The 20,062-nt window shown below is 38.2% G+C and overlaps 1 protein-coding gene across 2 annotated transcripts in view; it reads right to left on the bottom strand.

Moving 5' to 3' along the window:
• Positions 1–20,062, bottom strand: part of cc2d1b (coiled-coil and C2 domain containing 1B) — a 72,169-nt gene that overhangs the window by 46,498 nt on the left and 5,609 nt on the right. For both annotated transcript variants that reach the window (XM_043699193.2, XM_087990601.1), the window contains exons 3-10: positions 15,407–15,519; positions 14,183–14,296; positions 9,640–9,774; positions 9,000–9,327; positions 8,522–8,646; positions 7,308–7,383; positions 3,057–3,170; positions 4–134 (exon numbers count right to left, since the gene is read on the bottom strand). In XM_043699193.2, coding sequence (XP_043555128.1) covers positions 4–134; positions 3,057–3,170; positions 7,308–7,383; positions 8,522–8,646; positions 9,000–9,327; positions 9,640–9,774; positions 14,183–14,296; positions 15,407–15,519 — 1,136 coding nt within the window. The remainder of the gene's footprint in view (positions 1–3; positions 135–3,056; positions 3,171–7,307; positions 7,384–8,521; positions 8,647–8,999; positions 9,328–9,639; positions 9,775–14,182; positions 14,297–15,406; positions 15,520–20,062) is intronic.

Here is a 20,062-nt window from a genome sequence, read left to right as displayed (position 1 = left end):
TACCTTCACTATTCTCTCATGCATCCTTGCTTTACGGTCATTCCCATCAGCTTTAGCTTGAGCTGCTGCTGTCTTATATTTCTCCATTCTTTGATGCAGAGCTTCCACAACATCTTTAGGTGATGGCGGTAGGCCTAAAATTACAAACATCACACATTCAGCTACAGTTAACAGATATTCAGTAGACATTCTGGAGTTACATTATCAAAAGCTATTATGGATGCAGAATTAAGTAATTAGTTTGAAGAAGTAATTGTGCCTACTTCAGTTTGCAGTGCAGCACACGCACACACACACACACACACACACCCCTCCCATTCTCCATCCACGGTTCCTCTTCTACCCACATTTTTTTCGCTCATCTACCCTACTGGCTTCCCTCCCATCCCAAAGTTGAATGATCTCTCAGCTCTCCAGCCCTATTTGAATAATGTCCTTCACTGTCATCCATGTGAAACACCATTTAACCACTGCTCCTTGACAGTCAATGACTGTCATCACTGGCTTGCTGATTTCTGCAGTTTGGACGTTATCATTGATCAGAAGCTGGACAGACTAGCCAAACAGGAACTGTGGCTCAAAGAGCAAGTGATCAGTTCGCAATTCTTGCAGAGAGTAACTCACCTCCTGATACCCCATGTTTGTTCACCATACACAAGGACTGCCACAGAATATTCCCCAGTTGCCTGGACGCATGCAGTTCCAACACTACTCAGGAAGCTTGACACCATACAAATCAAAGCAGTTCATGAGACTGGCACCACATCCATTAAATATTCACTCCCTCAACACTGACATTCAACAGTGGCAATATGTGCCATAAAGTTGTATTGCACAAACTCACTAAGGATCCTTCGACAGCTCCCATTATCACAATCATCTAGGACAAGGTCAGGAGATACATAGGAACACTAACACCAGCAAGTTTCCCTCCAAGATGCAAATCATCCAAACCTGGAAATATAATCAAGGTTTTTTCAGTACTGCTGGGTCAAAATCTTGAAACTCCCTCCCTAACAGCATTATGGATCAGAAGAACCAGCAAGCCGAAGTTTAAACAGCAAGAACTTTATTAAGGTGGCTAATCTGCAGGCAGCAAGATTAGACTGAGCTATTTCCCACACAAAATGGCTGACAACACAACATCATGTCGAAAAGTGATTTAACTCAAAAGTGTCCACCATGCAATCAAATACACAACCACCACCTTCACAAGGGTAACAAGAAATGAGCAATAAATGGATAGGTACATGGATAGGTGCTTAAGCTAGGACAAATGTTCGGCACAACATCGTGGGCCAAAGGGCCTGTTCTGTGCTGTAATGTTCTAAATGCTGGCCCAGCCATTGTCTGCATCTTGCAAATAAATAAATTAAAATTCTATCTAGCATTATTTGACTTGCATAACACCCTTGGTTGTTACCCATGGGAAACAATTTAATCCCATATACCACTAAGACATATCATTCTTTCTGGAGAATTGTATTAGTATACTAACAGGGACCAACCAGTGTCTACTTAGTTCCCCAGATGGTATTGCACCTCACTGGAGAATTGCAAGGAAGAACCCACCCCCATCACTATGACAACTTGATAGGCATACACATGTTGCCATTGACAGAAATCTTTTAATAGAAAGCAAACATTATTTAAAGGAAATGATAGCTTCACAAAGTAGTAGATCCAAACTTTGCTTTTCTAATGTTTAAGCTTCAAGTCCCTAAAACCACAAATATCTCGTCAGATTATAATGGGGAATAAAAATACACACATCACAAAATGACAAAAACAAAATTAAAGAGAAAGCTTGGTATTAGAATGTCAAAAAACATTATGCAACTGGAGATTCATGGAGTTATATATTAACTGAAAGAAAAAAACTAAATTCCAAAAAGATTTAACAACTTGCTATTCTATTATCTGTACAGCAAATCATTTGTACAGTTGCAAAACCCTACAAAAGTAATACGCACAAATCCTGCAGTGTTAATGTTCAAAAAACTCAATCTAGAACTCTTGACAATTTATATTTAATGTCAAAGTTCATTGGTAGGAAGAAAATATTACAATCCAAGCATTTTAAAGGTTAATTAGTCCCGTTCATTAACAATTGTACTGTGTTATGACTTTGTTGTACTGCCTTTTTTTCTTCTGTTTTGATGGTGTTATTCCTTTTTGTATGGGTTTGTAAAAGATTTAAAAAGGTTTTCAATCAAAAAATTATTTAAAAATGGTTAATTCGTCAAAAATATAGATTTAAGATTCAGAACTGCAAGCATTTCTAAAAGATAAATTAAAAATCTCTTAATTTTGCAATGAGAACATTTTAAATCCAGAAAACTCTGCAAGGCTTTTAGCTAAGTAAAAACATTTCCATTCATATTTGGCAAGTTTATTGCCAACTGAATAAACATGTCAAGAAGACAATATGTCTAAAAACATCCAAGTTGTCAGCTTTAGTTCTGTATTCTGCATCCAGCCCTAGCTACATTTCTCCAAATTTTGCCATTGCTTGCTACTGACTGCACTAAAGACGGCACCCAAAATTTGAAGTCTCGATGAAAGATTTCACCTGCATTTTTCAAAAAACATGAATTTGAAATGCTTGTTTTTTTTTAATGGAACCAACCAAAGCTACTATGATTTATTACAGATTACATATTACATTGTAGAAAGTTCATAGAATCCCTACACTGCAGAAAGAGGTCATTTGGTCCATCAAGTCCATATGGATCTTCTGATAAGCATTCCACCCAGACCCCTACCCTATTCCCATAATCCCACATTTACCATAGCTAATCCCTATACAATTTATCTTGGCCAATCCACCTAAACTGCACATCTTTAGACTGTGAGGAAAAAACCAGAGCACCTGGAGGAAACGCATGCAGACATGGGGAGAACACGCAAACTCTACCCAAGGCTGGAACTGAACCTGGGTCCCTGGCACTGAGATTTAGTGCTAACCACCGACCCACTGTCACCTTGATGATTACGTATCCATGTATTATTACATATCAAATGACTTTTACACTGAACATCTAAACACACCATACCGGATTCTGGAGTGTCTTGATATTCAGTTTTTGAATCCATTCCTTGCTGCTCCGGAAGAGTTACTACATTTGAAGGACTAAGTGATTTTTCTTCGGCTGAAGTATCTGTCAAAGCTTTTGAATAGATTGTTATAAAGTAAAATAATTTTTAAAAATTACTTTATGAACTGCAGTAATAAATTTGCATTCAGTTTTAGATACATTGCACAGCAAATTTTTAACCAGATAGACCATCAGTTAATTAAACTGTAGCAGCTAACAAACATTTCTAAATTGTTAGTCCCAGGAGGCAGAACTGTGCTGTACGAGATATGGCTTCAACTTTTAAATATTTCATCAGCTTTGTTTGAAATTGATAAACCATAGATTTCTTTTGCGTATTTACAATGATTCCTTCTTGCTAGTCAGCCTATTAATTATGACCAAAATGAGAAAATAAAAATTAAGTGTTCACGAAATTGTTTTCATTCTGGCACGTGAAAATATCTATACTTACATGCTAAACCTTTAAGTCTTTATAAGACACGTGTCTATATGTTGAGAATGGATCTGACGAACTTCATCTAGCACCTGAGCATGCCAAATAGCTCAGTGAATAAATATGCAGCAAAATATATTGGAACAATGTATTTCTGGAAGATTTCAGGTTCCTTTCTTGAGTCAGTTGACCTCAGTCAGTTAAGCTAGCTGGAGATATGGTGCATGGGAATCAATTTGAAAAGCAGCAATGCAGAATCACATTTTGTAAAATCCTGACAATGTTAGCAAGATGAAAGTAAATTATGTGCCCTAATAATTGTTCCTAATCCAGACACTAAGGGAGACAAATCTTAGTATTGATCACTGTGTTATATTTTGGGGAGAAAGTAGTAATAGGAAAGTAAAGACCAGACCATATATTTTGGCAGGAAACTGCTAATACAATGTTGATCAGTTTGTCGCCCCGCACACCTGCCAAACATATTTAGCACCAATTTATACTTCAAGTTTTTCAGGGGAACAGGTGAACAACAACCAGCTTCTACAATGTTCAACTGTTCCACAAAAACATCTAGTACAAGTCTAACTTTGAAGGGAAGTTTTAATAAAACTTTCTAATTGTCCAGGATTGGTGAAATTGCAGCTTATAATTCAAGGACATGGATCTTAAGTGAAGAAATAGAATTTAAATCCGTGCATATGTGAAAGGAATTTTAAGTATTTCTGCATAGTTTGACACTGGTCACAGATAGACTAAATGCATGATTGAACCGAAATGAATTGCTATGATACCTGTGCATTTCACTTGATAGCGATTGACACTACTTCAGAACTAGATATATTATGGAGTCATAGAGATGTACAGCACGGAAAGAGACCCTCAGTACAACTTGTCCATGCCGACCAGATATCCCAACCCAATCTAGTCCCACTTGCTAGCAGTTGGCTCATATCCCTCCAAACCCTTCCAATTCATATACCCATCCAAATGCCTTTTAAAATGTTGCAATTGTACCAGCCTCCACCACTTCCTCTGGCAGCTCATTCCATACACATACCACCCCCTCAGTGAAACAGTTGCCCCTTAGGTCTCTTTTATATCTTTCCCCTCTCAGCCTAAACCTATGCCCACTAGTTCTGGACTCCTTCACCCCAGGGAAAAGACCTTGTCTATTTATCCTATCCATGCCCCTCATGATTTTATAAACATCTATAAGGTCACCCTCAGCCTTCGACGCTCCTGGGAAAACAGCCCTATCTTATTCAAGCTCTCCCTAGCTCAAATCCTCCAACCCTGGCAATATCCTTGTAAATCTTTTCTGAACCCTTTCAAGTTTCATAACATCTTTCCAACAGGATAGAGACCAGAACTGCATGCAATACTCCACCAGTGGCCTAACCAATGTCCTCTACAGTCACAACATGAGCGCCCAACTCCTGTACTCAATACTCTGACCAACAAAGGAAAGCATACCAAGCACTGCCTTCACTCGCCTATCTATCTGCGATTCCACTTTCAAGGGGCTATGAACCTGCACTCCAAGGTCTCTTTGTTCAGCAACACTCCCTAGGACCTTACCATTATGCGTATTTGCTTTCCCAAAATGCAGCACCTCACATCTACCTAAATTAAACTCCATCTGCCATTTCTCAGCCCATTGGCTCATCTGATCAAGATCCCATGGTAATCTGAGGTAACCTTCTTTGCTGTCCAATACACCTCCAATTTTGGTGTCATCTGCAAACTTACTAACTATACCCGTTATGCTCACATCCAAACCATTTACATAAATAATGAAAAGTGGCCGACCTAGCACTGATCCTTGTGGAACTCCACTGGTCACAGATCTGCAGTCTGAAAAACAACCCTCCACCACCACCCTCTGTCTTCTACCTTTGAGCCAGCTCTGAATCCAAATGGATAGTTCTCCCTGTATTCCACGAGACCTAACCTTGCTAACCAGTCTCCCAGGAGGAACCTGGTCAAATGCCTTACTGAAGTCCATCACGTCCAATGCTCTGCTCTCATCAATCCTTTTTGTTACTTCTTCAAAAAAACTTAAATCAAGTTTGAGAGACATGATTTCCCATGCACAAAGCCATGTTGACTATCCCTAATCAGTCCTTGCCTTTCCAAATACATGTACATCCTGTCCATCAGGATTCCCTCCAACAACCTGCCCACCACCAACATCAGGCTCACTGGTCTATAGTTCCCTGGCTTGTCCTTACCACCTTTCTTAACCACGTTAGCCAACCTCCAGCCTTCCAGCACCTCATCTGTGACTATTGATGATACAAATATCTGGGCAAGAGGCCCAGCAATCACTTCCCTCACTTCCAAAATTCTAGAGTACACCTGATCAGGTCCTGGGGTTTATCCACTTTTATGCATTTCAAGACATCCAGAACTTCCTCCTCTGTAATATGGACATTTTTCAAGAGATCACCATCTATTTCCCTACATTCTTATATCTTCCATGTCCTTTTCAACAGTAAATACTGATGCAAAATACTTGTTTAGTATCTGCCCCTTCTCCGGCAGCTTCACACAAAGGCTGCCTTGCTGACCTTTAAGGGGCCCTATTCTCTCCCTAGTTAACCTTTGGTCCTTAAATGTATTTGTAAAAACCGTTTGGCTTCTCCTTAATTCTATTTGCCAAAGCTATCTCATGTCCCCTTTTTGCCCTCCTGATTTCTCTCTTAAGTATACTCCTACTGCCTTTATGCAGTAAGGATTCACTTGATCTACCCTGTCTATACCTCACATATGCTTCCTTCTTTTTCTTAACCCAAACCTTCAATTTCTGTAGTCATCCAGCATTCCCTATACCTACCAGCCTTTCCTTTCAACCTAACAAGAATATACTTTCTCTGGACTCTCGTTATCTCATTTCTGAAGGCTTCCCATTTTCCAGCCATCCCTTTATCTGCGAACATCTGCCTCCAATCAGCTTTCGAAAGTTCTTGCCTAATACCGTTAAAATTGGCCTTCCTCCAATTTAGAACTTCAACTGTTAGATCTGGTCTATTCTTTTCCAATCACTATTTTAAAACTAATGGAATTATGGTCACTGGCCCCAAAGTGCTCCCCACTGACACCTGACCCCATCTTGGGAAATAGGGCAGGGCAGGTTTTGCACCTTCTCTAGTAGGTACAATTGACATACTGAATCAGAAAATTTTCTTGTACATACTTAAATTCCTCTCCATCTAAATCCTTAACACTATGGCAGTCCCAGTCTATGTTAGGAAAGTTAAAATCCCCTACCGTAACCACCCTATTATTCTTACAGATAATAGAGATCTCTTTACAAATTTGTTTCTCAATTTCCCTCTGACTATTAGGGAGTCTATAATACAATCCCAATAAGGTGACCATCCCTTTCTTATTTCTCAGTTCAAATAACTTCTCTGGATGTATTTCCAGGAATATCCTCCCTCAGTACAGCTATAATGCTACCCTTTATCAAAAACGCCACTCACACTTCTCTCTTGCCTCCCTTTCTATCCTCCCTGTAGGATTTGTATCATGGAACATTAAGCTTGTGACCAGCTTCAGACCAGAGCAGTATAAAGAAACATTTAAAACCACTGTAATATTACAATATTGTGTAATAATATAATAAATTTTGAGAGAGCTTAAAAATAATCAAAGATCTAGATTTACCTCTAAATTACAATGCACTACCATAGGAAAAGTATATTTTTTATAAATGGGCAAAAACAAAACCAATAATTCTACAATATTACAAATGCATGCACTTATACCTGTTGGTAATGGTGGCAGGTTAGTCAGATCTACAGGCTCCCCACTGTCCAAAGCCTTTATCACAACATCAAATTTCTGAAGAAACAAAAAATACAGAACACTTACAATTTTAAATCTGTGTACATCTATTCAAATTACAAATGGCAGAGTCAGAATAGTCCAAAATAATTGCATTTGCAGGCAGAAGCTAAGGATAATAATTCAACCTGAAAGAAATTGCTGCAAGTCTTCAGCACGTCATGCAACATCTGTGAAAAACTAAACAAACCTATTTTTCCAAGTTAATTATCTATCAAAATAATCAACTGGAAAGTTTTTCTGTTACTTTCCTGACAGATATGGCCTGACTTGAGAATTTCTTACATTTTCTCTTCATATTTCAGCTGAGACCCCAAACCTTATAAAATGGTTATATTTCAAAACATAATATTCTACAATAGTAAATCTGTTTTTTATTCAAAGGTCAATTACTCTTAGGTAAGTAGAGAATCACAGATTAACTAATAAGCTCTGCTTGGTCAATGAGCTTTAGGAGATTGAAAATCTGCTTATAAGTCTGAGGCTACAGCTCGAAAGCAGTATATAGTATTATACTATTCTGCATTGATAATAAGAGTTGCATCTGCAAAACCAAATTCTAAGATTTAAGCACATTTTACAATTAATGCACTAAGTTTTAAAAATGAGAAGTACTTTGCCATTGCCAATGCTACAACTTGCTTACTACTTATTTTTTCTTCCCTTCTTTTCGCAGCACATACTTCCCAAAAAAGTGTGGTTGGAAAACTGACGCCAAGTATAAAATAATTCAAATTTTTAGCAGCCTCCTAAAATGTTGAGGTTGTAGCTCAGTTTATTCCTATTTGCTCTTCCTCCCTCAGGGACCTTGTTTGGTTTGCACTGTTATATCCCTGGTTGACAGAATTGATATTATAAACTTCTAATAGAACCAGACATCCATCTCATACCAGCCAGTGATTTTGACATCCAACTTTGCTCCTCAGATATTTAAATTTTCATTAATACTATAAAACACTACTGTCAGTGGAGCATTCTCTTCTTGACTGTACCTTAAAAATGGTGCTAAGTCCATGTAAACATTTTACACAGATCTATTACATAATGGTTCCAAATCAACAAATTTTCAATGCCAAGAATTACCATCCTTAATTACTTCACAATAGTGAATATTATTAAAATGACAAAGCTTTACTTTGCTGATTTTCATGTATTCTTTAGCTTGTGTGATGTTTCCCGCTTGCTTTGCTCTTAGTGCAGCCAGTTTATACTCCTCCTGTCTCCCAACCAATAATACTTTTGTTTTTGTATCATCACTTCCTGCAAAGCATAAAAGCAAAATTTCCTTTAAAAAGAAAAACCAAGAAAAACAGTGAGACTGGTTTCAGAAGACTCATTCAGGTCATATTCCTAAGTATAAATCAAAAATTAATGACAAGAATGATTGACCCATCTTGTACAAGTGAACAATGTTCAAACTGTTACTGCTTCCAACATTATTAAACTTTCTCCATTAGTCAAAAACAATTACCAAAAGAGAATGCATGTAGTAAGAAAAGTCAAGTTCAGAGCTTATACTTCCACAAATCTTGCAAAACCTGCCCTACCATAGTTTCTACTTAATTTAAGTAAAGCAAAACAGAGTCCTAAAATTTATAATAATGATACTTTACCAGCGTTGTCATTATTTGCTGTATCAGTAGTCAACACATCAACAATCTCAGACTGAACAGAAGTTACAGATGCTGCAATGTTTGAAGGCTCAGGCTCTGAAGACATCACAGATAACTCTGTAACACTTGATTTAGGTAGTAGTGCCTCATTTGCTGGTGCTCGTGCTTCCTGACGCATTTCAGCCATTCCATCTTCCAAACTTTTTGCACTTAAACTATCAGGCTCCACTCCTGTGGCACTGCTTTTACCAGTTGCAACTGGGGGAGGAATTTCTGCTTCCTCTATCTTTTTACCTTTGTTTGCAGAAGCCAGCAGTGTCTGCAATGTCTATAAATCAAAATAAACCAGATGAAGATTGCAATATCCTTGTTACATTAAATATAAATATGCATTTTAAAATGGACTAAAAGCGTTTTGCAAGTAACTGATTAAATTATCCATGATGGATGGAACAGCTTCTCAATATACTTCTGAAGCCTCATAGGATTTGTTCATAACTAAATCTATGACAAATCCAAAACTAAGTGTCAAGAGATTACAACACTGATCTCAAAAGAGCCCTAGGAGAAGGGTGAACTACTTTAGCTTCACAGCTTAATATCTAAATGGAAGATAGAATGTAAATGGTTTAATATATACCTTTAATCCTCGTTCATATCGCCTCAGTTTTGACATCTCTCCAGCTTGCTTTGCATTACTAATTGCAATTCTGTACATTTGTAGTCTCTCTTCCAGCGTATTTTGTAATCCAGCATTAACAGTAACTATATTTGACTTGGAAAAAGAAAAGCAATTTTAGCAACTTGGTTACATTTTCAGACCAAAAGCTGAAGATTTCACCTTTCCTTTAAGACTTAACATTTTGTAAATGCATTTTTGTTTCCTGTCCGTTAAGTATTTACTATCTGTACAATGCAATCTACAAATAACCACTATTTCCTTTTCTTAGATTGGTATTCTGAAAACAATTAAGGGAAACAAATACCAAACCTAAATGTGTGCCAGATGTTTAAAAATCTGATCCATGGTTTTACAGAATGGGGTGCTATTTTGTTCCTCTTACTTACAAAACACCTATGTGCTAATACTATTATCATCGGCTGGATCAGAAAATGATCCTTGTTTCCCATTTGGAAGCTGTTTATCGCAAAGAATTGACATTGATGAAGAGATGTACCACTGAAATTGGCATGCAATAAACTCCAAAATCAGATTTTTCAGAATCATATCAAAGCCAATGTTAACCACTGCTTAATAGATTTTGAGTTTATCTTCACAATTCTCAATACTACAGATGTTTGGATAGCTGTTTGAGGTGGCATGGTGGTTTAGTGGTTAGCACTGCTGCCTCACAGCACCAAGGACTCAGGTTTCATTTCAAACTCAGACAACTGTCTGTGTGGAGTCTGCACATTCTCCCTGTGGCCTGCGTGTGTTTCCTCCGGGTGTTCCGGTTTCCTCCCACAATCCAAAGATATGGAGATTAGGTGAATTGGCCATGCTAAATTGCCCATAGTATTTAGAGATGTGCAGGTTAGGTACATTAGTCAGGGGTAAATGGAGGGGAATAGGTCTGGGTGGGATACTCTGAAGAGGGTCAGTGTGGACTTGATGGGCCAAACAGCATGTTTCCAAACTATAGGAATTCTATATCAAACACCTATGAACAATAAAATCAACATGGTCTTAAAGCATCCGCCACAACTCATTTGTCAAAGAAAGGTTGTGATATCAGCTGAGATGCATGGAGAGTATCAGGATGCTTGACTGAAGACTGTCCAAAGAGATGCTTTACACAGCCCTCCTTAAAGAGCCTGTTCATTCAGAGTAAAGTGAAATTTTCAAAAACAACCAAAGCCTCCACTAAGGTCTGCTCTATTCACACCAGAAAGGAAGCAGATACCAAATCATGATCAAAATGGTGATTAATCATCAAAAATGGTGTCAAAACCTTTCAATTAACAAATGCAGCCACTGAGAAAAAAAACAACAGCAAGACAGAAGGAAAAGAAAGCTGCTCCAGTCAACCTGCAACCACCCTGCTGGCCAATAATTTCCCACCACAAAGAAAACTGCAAGGGCAAGATAGGAACAAAGTTGCCAGAGAAGCTCAGCATATCTGGCAGCATGTGTGAAGCAAAATCTGAATTAATGTTTCAGATCTGGTCACCTTTCCTCAGTCCTGAGGAACGATGACCAGACCCAAAACATTAATGCTAATTTCTCTTCAGTGATGCTATCAGATCTGCTGAGCTTTTCCAGGAGCTTCTGTTTTGTTTCTGATTTTCAGCATACACAGTTCTTTCGGCTTTATTAAGGGTAACATAGAACATAGAAGAATACAGCGCAGTACAGGCCCTTGGGCCCTCGATGTTGCGCCGATCCAAACCCACCTAAACTACACTAACCCACTATCCTCCATATACCTATCCAATGCCCTCTTAAATGCCCATAAAGAGGGAGAGTCCACCACTGTTACTGGCAGGGCATTCCATGAACTAACGACTCGCTGAGTGAAGAACCTACCCCTAACATCAGTCCTATATCTACCCCCCCTTAATTTAAAGCTATGCCCCCTTGTAATACCCGACTCAATACGCGGGAAAAGGTTCATACTGTCGACCCTATCTAACCCCCTAATCATCTTGTACACCTCAATCAAGTCACCCCTAAACCTTCTTTTCTCTAGTGAAAACAGCCCCAAGTGCCTCAGTCTTTCCTCATACGATTTTCCTTCCATACCAGGCAACATCCTGGTAAACCTCCTCTGCACCCGTTCCAATGCCTCCACATCCTTCCTATAGTATGGCGACCAAAACTGCACACAATATTCCAGATGCGGCCGTACCAGAGTCTTATACAACTGCATCATGACCTCAGGACTCCGGAACTCAATTCCTCTACCAATAAAAGCCAGTACGCCATATGCCTTCCTCACCGCACTATTTACCTGGGTGGCAACTTTCAGAGATCTGTGTACATGGACACCAAGATCCCTCTGCTCATCCACACTACCAAGTATCCGACCATTAGCCCAGTACCCCATCTTTTTGTTATTCTTAAGATAGGGTTGATAATGCATTCCCAAATCCATAGTCAATGCTGACATCTCAATTTCAACCAGCCATCCACAAGGAAGAATTATTTTGCAATTGAAGCAGATAATACAGACTGTGCCAAAGTGATTAAATTTGAGTGTCCTCATGTGGTGTACTAGTAACGTCCCTACCGTGGACCAGAAGGCACAGGTTTAAGTCCCATCTGGTCAATTGGTATGTAATAATCCACCTTTGAACAGGTGGATTAGAAAAATAGGTTAATAAAAACATATTTACAGGTTTTAAAAATAGGTCTTTTTTATCATAATGCTTTTTGAATAGATATTCAGGTAACCAAATCACCACAACAGCAATCGACCTGAACTATAAGGCAAGTTACAGTGCAGAGAAAACATACTATAAAGTAACCAGTGTAAACAATAGACTAGCTTTCAAACTGCACACTGACTTTCAGAAAGGCTCACTGGATCTATTTTGCTGAATCTGAACTGAGACTAAATAACAAAAATTGCTGGTGCTGGAAATAGGAGACAAAAGCAAATTTTCTGAAGAAACTCAGCAGGTCAGGCACCAGAGTTAATGTTACAAGGCCAGTGAACGAGGGTCTAAAAAGACACCATTGGTCTCGAAGCATTAACTCTATTTTCCTTCCAAAATGCTACTAGACATACTAAATCTCTCTAACAATTTATGTTTTTGTTGTTGAACTGAGCTTAACAACAACTAACTCAACTTACTCTAAGTTGCAAGAGGTTAAAATGTTGTTATCCCACTGATACCCATCCAGTGCCATTTCTCTGAAGTGAATTAGAATTGCAACATTGTTAAGAAATGTCTACTTTTGGAAAATGAAAATTCTCACAGGTTTTTCATTATTTTTCTTTTATTCTTTAATCATTTTTGGCTTAGACCTGTGAATTGTGAGCTAAAGATAACGCCTGTACCATGGGTAACACCTTGTGTTAAAAAGGAAAAAAGAGACCAAACATACTTTTGCTTACTTTTGAGGCCAGACCTGGAAATTAATCGCAGGTTGGTTCCTGATCAAAAGGTTCTGCAAATACTTCATCACTGGGGAACAGCATTAATGTTTAAAACAGAGAGCAGAGGTTGACAATTAACAAGGTTCTAGCAGGTCTGGAATAGACTTTATACTAAATCAGTTGGTAGTGTTGAATAACAACTGGGTCAGTCAGGGAATGGTCATATTGATTTGGATTTTGGACTGTGCTTTCTGTAGAAAATCTTTCTGCCTGTTGATGCTACAGCATTAAAGATTTGAAAGCTCCCTGCCTAATTTCCCATGAGCAGCTCTTGGCAGCTTAGACAATAAATAACAAAGTTTATAAATATGATTGCCTTTATTTGAGCGATGTTCAGAAAATCAACCAAGAAACAAGTGCATTGTGAAAATCACCAATTAATTTGGCCAGTTTTGTATTTATTTCTTAACTATTTTTGTCTGTCTACCTTTTGTGTGAATGGGGCTGAAATCAAAGGTTTTTGGTTTTAAAACAATTAGGTTACTTTGTTTTAAATTTTACTCTGCTAAAGTTACTATACTGTTAATAAATTGCATCTTGTTTAACATACAAACTAGGGTATGGAATTGATTATTCGCGGAGTGTGGGATGGGCTATTCAAAAGTCTGGTCAGGAACGGCAGGGTCAATTTTGAGGTTGGTTTTAATTTTACTGCTTTGTGAATACAGAGGTGGAAAGGCTGACTTGATTTCTGTCGTAACAAAAGATAAGGTGCTTGTAAATGTTAACATACGTTAACCATTCTAGAATCATTCTTATTCCAAATCAAAGTTTAAAAGGCTAAAAGAATGCTTAAAATGAGGAGGGTTCTAGGTTCAAGAAGAAAATTACAAATAACTTGTGAAACATTTGCAACACTGCAAGGATTTCAGAGATTGAACAGCAAGAATAACAAATTCACTCAACGACAGTGAATATCCTTTCAACCATACCTGTTAAATTAAACTTCGATTTTATTGTGATTCTTCAGGGTAAACATCATATGGTGTAGTACTAAAGATGGAGGCTTTAAGTAAATTGTTCCAAAAAGATACGACAATAAACCTTTGTTTTAATGATAAACAAAAAAACTAGATTTACCTGAGGCTGAGAGATGGGACATTGATTCACTGGATCCGGAGCAGACTCTATGAGAACAGATGGATTTGTAGGTTCTTCCTCCTCCTCTTCCTGAACCATTTCCTTCAGTTCTGCCTTAATTATAAAATAGTTTTCCTTACAGCTTAAGCAGTCACCTATATAGATCGTTTCTTTGGCATACTCTCCTTAGTTTACCATATACCAACCAATAACAAATGACCAAAGTAACTGATGCAAAATATTGTTTACTTAAATAGAAACTACAAAGCGATAACTGGAATATTAATATTGTAACCTCTTCTTGCACCTTCAACCTTTGGAAGGTTAACAAGGAGCTTGAAGCACCAAAGGGACTATGTACAGGATTTAAGAAACAAAACTAAGGAATCAATTAATATCAATTTAATTGGATACATTCAGAAATAGTTACATTAAAGGATCAACTCTGAACAGAATTAATTTTTCTTTTTGGCTTCAAAACTGAGAATAATTTGAATAAAACAATCACCCCAACTTTAAACATCTAATTTAAATACCTGAGTAAAAACTGTTTGGTATGTTGAAAGAGCAACGCTTTAGTTCCAAATTGCTTACTAAACAATTTGCTCTATGAATAATCAAGCATTGTAATTAGCTTTAATTACCCAATGCAAGGTTGGCAAATTCTCAAGTCAACTACTCAAAGGAGACAATACAAGAAATTCTTGAATAGATTGCTGGGTTAAAGGACAAGAGCAACAAAAAAAAAAAATCAGCCACAATTTCAGCAACACATTTTGGATCAGTGCTCTGCTGTGAACACTGGCTAAGGACACAATCACACTTGAATGTCACTCAGTAGTTAGTTTAAAGTTCTGCTTCTAGTTATGAATGCCGCTACATTAAAATAAAAAGGGGAAAACAAAGAGGAAAACTGCTTAATGAAGGAAGAAACACTAACTTGATAAATGATAGCAAAAAATGTTTAGAAGTATCAGTTCCAACATAACATTTCACAAAACTGTTTCTAAAGAAACAGTTGAAAGATTGCTATGATTGTTCCATGACAATTAAGGAGAGTATGGATCAAACAGAAATGAATTTTTTTAATATTTGAATGAAATATCAAGTTCAATAATGCAAATTAAACAACATTTGAAAGTATCATTGCTCTGATTGGAATTCTAACTTATCCGTCTTCAGTAACATATCTATCAAAAGTTATGGCCTAAAAATAGAATTTACCAAGAGTTCTTCTTCATCTTCCAAATTATCATTATCATTATCATCATCATCATCATCTATATCCTTCAAACATTCCTCAGCCATTTGTTCTATATGGTCCATTGGCAAAGGTGCTGTGGATAAAGTGCAAGAGGATCAAAACAACTTAGATTTGAAGCTGTGTAAATAACAGCTGATCATTTGATGGAAGACTAATAATTATGCAACACAAAGGCCTACTTAAGTGCTTTTCTACAGGAAATATATAATCAACAGCCAGTCAGCAACAAAATGGTGATGCCATTTTACATTCTTACAGAATACGGACAGAATTCACAAGAGCTAAATGTTTTTTCTTGAAAACAATATTTCACTAGAAGCAACTTGAAGGCACAATCTGTCAATTTTATAATTGTCATTTATGCACCAAATTTCTTCCAATGTGCTATCTTTACAGATGCCTTTAGTTAGCAAAAGAAAGCTTTAGTTAGTGCTTTATAATTAATGGTTTTCATTAGCATTCAAAGGATTCTGTTACAAACATCACAGAGGTCATTAACCTTTTTAAAAGTGAAAATCAAATATCCAGTTAATAGCTGAAAGGATGATATGACATTATGCTTCAAGACTTTTACTGGAAAATAGACTTAGTACTAATTGTTGTAGGAGAAAGTGAGGACTGCAGATGCTGGTCGGTTCCGTAGGCAGGTGCTGAGGAAGGAGGCTGTGGTAGCGAGTCTGTTTGAGAATGTGGCTGAAGAGCTTCTGTGCAGAGGAGATGACCTGGGGTGTGCAGTGAGAGAGGGACTCACTGAAATCCTTGTTGTAGGCAACTTACATTTTAAATTACAAAACAGAAATTTCTGCTTTTCCTTTTAACACATCCAAAAAGCTACTTCACAGGTAGACTTCACAGGAAGTAACCACTTCCTAGAGTCAGCCCAAAGTGATTCTCAGCACCTGAGGGTTTATTTCATTCTTTTCTTACACAACCTGCTACCTTTTAAACTCAAATGTGATTTCATAATTGAGTGTTTTCTCCTCCCTAAAGATACTTCCTCTAATTCAATCCAAGTGAATCTTTCAGCCTCATTTCAAATGCTCAAAAATGTTTTCTTCCCGATCTGAATATAAGGTCCCAATTGTATTTGTGTGGCAAACTATAAAGATTTTCAACTTTTAGCTATCGTTTCTTTTACAGCTCCTGTGTCTTGAGAGTTTCAGCAATGTCTCAAATTCTTCCCTTCTCAAAAGGTCATCTCCTTTGAAATGTGGATCACATGCACTGTGTTCCCAGGTAGAAATACTGCTTCACTATCCTCGAGACTAACTGTTATCTTGCAAACATATTGACAAATTGAAGTATTCAGATTCCTGAAGAAGGGCTTATGCCCGAAACGTCGATTCTCTTGCTCCTTGGATGCTGCCTGGCTTTTCCAGCACCAGACTTGAAACTTTATTGCTGGAACAGCACAGCAGGTCAGGCAGCATCCAGGGAACAGGAGATTCGACGTTTCGGGCACAGGCCCTTCTTCAGGAATGAGCAGAGAGTGTTCAGCAGGAGAAGATAAAAGGTAGGGAGGAGGGACTTGGAGGAGGGGAGTTGGTCTCCTGCTGAACACTCTCTGCTCATTCCTGAAGAAGGGCCTGTGCCCGAAACGTCGAATCTCCTGTTCCCTGGATGCTGCCTGACCTGCTGTGCTGTTCCAGCAATAAAGTTTCAACTTTGATCTCCAGCATCTGCAGACCTCACTTTCTCCCAGCACCAGACTTTTCAACTCTGGTCTCCAGCATCTGCAGTCCTCACTTTCTCCAAATTGAAGTATAACCATATACAAACCCAGTCCTAACATCTTCCTTGGACTTTGAAGACTAGCAGTCTTACTTTCACAGTGGTACTGCAAGGCCAGATGCCACTGACATTATCTCCAAGTTTAAGCCCTTCTTTCCAGAAAAAGAACTCCCATCTTCCTTTAATCTTTAATATCCAAGACACCAAGGCCTGTTGTTGTAGGGCAAAATTCAGAATGGATCATTTAACTTCCCCTTCATTTTATCCCAAATTAAGGTCAGAGTCCCAAAACAATCTTATTAAATCTTGTATTCAAGAGAATTCAACTTGCAGAGTTAAACTGATTCTCATGAACATCAAGCTTACAATAGAATTCCTCTGCTTCTAAAGAAGGGTTACACCCAAAATGTCGACTTCTCCACCTCCTGATGCTGCATGGCTTGCTGGGTTCTTCCAGCTTCCTGCTTGTCTATCCTAAATGTTTTATGACACATTTGGACGCAACTTCTCCCATGTTTAAACCAACTCCTCTGACGCCTGCAAAAAGTTCAATTGGAAAGATCAAGAGAGAGGCATTACAAGGTGCAGTAGGCACCAGTGTCAATTTTGTCAAGTATATGCAACTAAGAAACTATTCTAGAAGACAATGCAACGGATGTATAAATTTAAAAAGGAAAAGTGCAATAGAATGCACTTATCATAGAATTCTTAATAATGGAAAAAGAGAGGCCTACACATCATTCCCTATCCCAGAATTATCCAATCGAATTTTGACTAGCAACAAAATGGCTACATCGACAATGCTTTAGTTAATTGCATGAATTTTAATAGATATGTCTTATGCACAATGCAGGTAAAATAATTTACATACATATTGTCTGAGGTTATCTATCACCATTCAGAACAGAACCTGGAAATATTTCTCCTTCATTGAAGTTTGGAATCGTGCATAAATGTTTAGTCATGCTTTGGGTTAAAGTAACTGATAAGAACGTTCCCGTGCACAACTAAGACTTGCGTGGTCTATTCATAGTCCACTTCAAGAATGTGATTGATGGTGGTTGGTTTTGCCATAATGTGATCTTTGGAACTACTCATTATTATTTGGTTCGGCTGACCTGGAGTGCAAGTTCAGTTCTCGAGCTGACTGCAATGAAAGCTCCCTACACATTACCGTTTGTGTTCCCATCATACTGAAGTCTGTTTTTCATTCACTTCACATAACAGTTCAGCGGATAATCAAAAATAATTAACAATGTCAAGTATACACTATGATAACAAGATACTCTAACTACAAATTGAGGGATGCTAGATTCAAGACAGATGTCAGAGTTAGGTTCTTTACACAGAGAGTGGTAAGGGCGTGGAATGCCCTACCTGCTAATGTAGTCAACTCAGCCACATTAGGGAGATTTAAACGTTCCTTAGATAAGAACATAGATGATGATGGGATAGGGTAGGTGACGAGCTGATAATAGTCCATAGGTCAGCTGAAGGGCTTGTTCTGCGCTGTATTTTTCTATGTTCTATGTTCTTAAAAAAACCTAATCAGAAAATGTTCCAGGGTGTCTCTGTCCAAAGGGTGCTATAACATTTAAGACTATATGGTAATTCAGCAGAATATCTTTTCCTTTACCAAGTCAAATCAACTGGAGTTTCTATAATTTCTCTCTAGGAAGCTTTCCTAACTAATATTTTATTTGTTTTCAAATCTATAGCAAAGTCCAGAGTTTAAAATGTGAAACAATTCAGGTATTAGAAAGCTATTCATTTGTTCAGTTGCTGTTATTTTTCCAGTGATAATATTATATTTCAAGGTAAATTGCTAGTCTATACCATGGCTCAAGAAACATATCTATACAGCGCGTGTTATTAAATGGGCTTGCTAATTATCAGTGATTTCATTATTTCAATGAAGTATTAATTTAGAGTCATAGAGACGTACAGCATGGAAACAGACCCTTCGGTCCAACCCGTCCATGCCAACCAGATATCCCAACCCAATCTAGTCCCACCTGCCAGCACCCAGCCCATATGTCTCCAAACCCTTCCTATTCATATACCCATCCAAATGCCTCTTAAAATGTTGCAATTGTACCAACATCCACCACATCCTCTAACAACTCATTCCATACACATACCACCCTCTGTGTGAAAACGTTGCCCCTTAGGTCCCTTTTATATCTTTCCCTCTCACCCTAAACCTATGCCCTCTAGTTCTGGACTCCCCAACCCCAGGGAAAAGACTTTGCCTATTTATCCTATTCATACCCCTCATAATTTTGTAAACCTCTACAAGGTCACCCCTCAGCCTCTAACGCTCCAGGGAAAACAGCCCCAGCCTGTTCAGCCACTCCCTGCAGCTCAGATCATCCAATCCTGGCAACATCCTCGTAAATCTTTTCTGAACCCTTTCAAATTTCACAACATTTTTCCGACAGGAAGGAGACCAGAACTGCATGCAATATTCCAACAGTGGCCTAACAAATGTCCTGTACAGACGCAACATGACCTCCCAACTCCTGTACTCAATACTCTGACCAATAAAGGAAAGCATACCAAATGCCGCCTTCACTATCCTATCTACCTGCGACTCCACTTTCAAGGAGCTATGAACCTGCACTCTTTGTTCAGCAACACTCCCTAGGACCTTACCATATAGTGTATAAGTCCTGCTAAGATTTGCTTTCCCAAAAAACAGCACAACGCATTTATCTGAATTAAACTCCATCTGCCACTTCTCAGCCCATTGGCCCATGTGATCCAGATCCTGTTGTAATCTGAGGTAACCCTCTTTTCTGTCCACTACACCTCCAATTTTGGTGTCATCAGCAAAATTACTAACTGTACCTCTTATGCTCGCATCCAAATCATTTATGTAAATG

Source organism: Chiloscyllium plagiosum, unplaced genomic scaffold (assembly GCF_037043375.1).
Source record: "Chiloscyllium plagiosum isolate Xiang-an unplaced genomic scaffold, Cpla_swu_hap1 HiC_scaffold_9, whole genome shotgun sequence".
NCBI classification, from domain to species: Eukaryota; Metazoa; Chordata; class Chondrichthyes; order Orectolobiformes; family Hemiscylliidae; genus Chiloscyllium; species Chiloscyllium plagiosum.
This window is presented reverse-complemented; position numbering and strand designations above follow the sequence as displayed.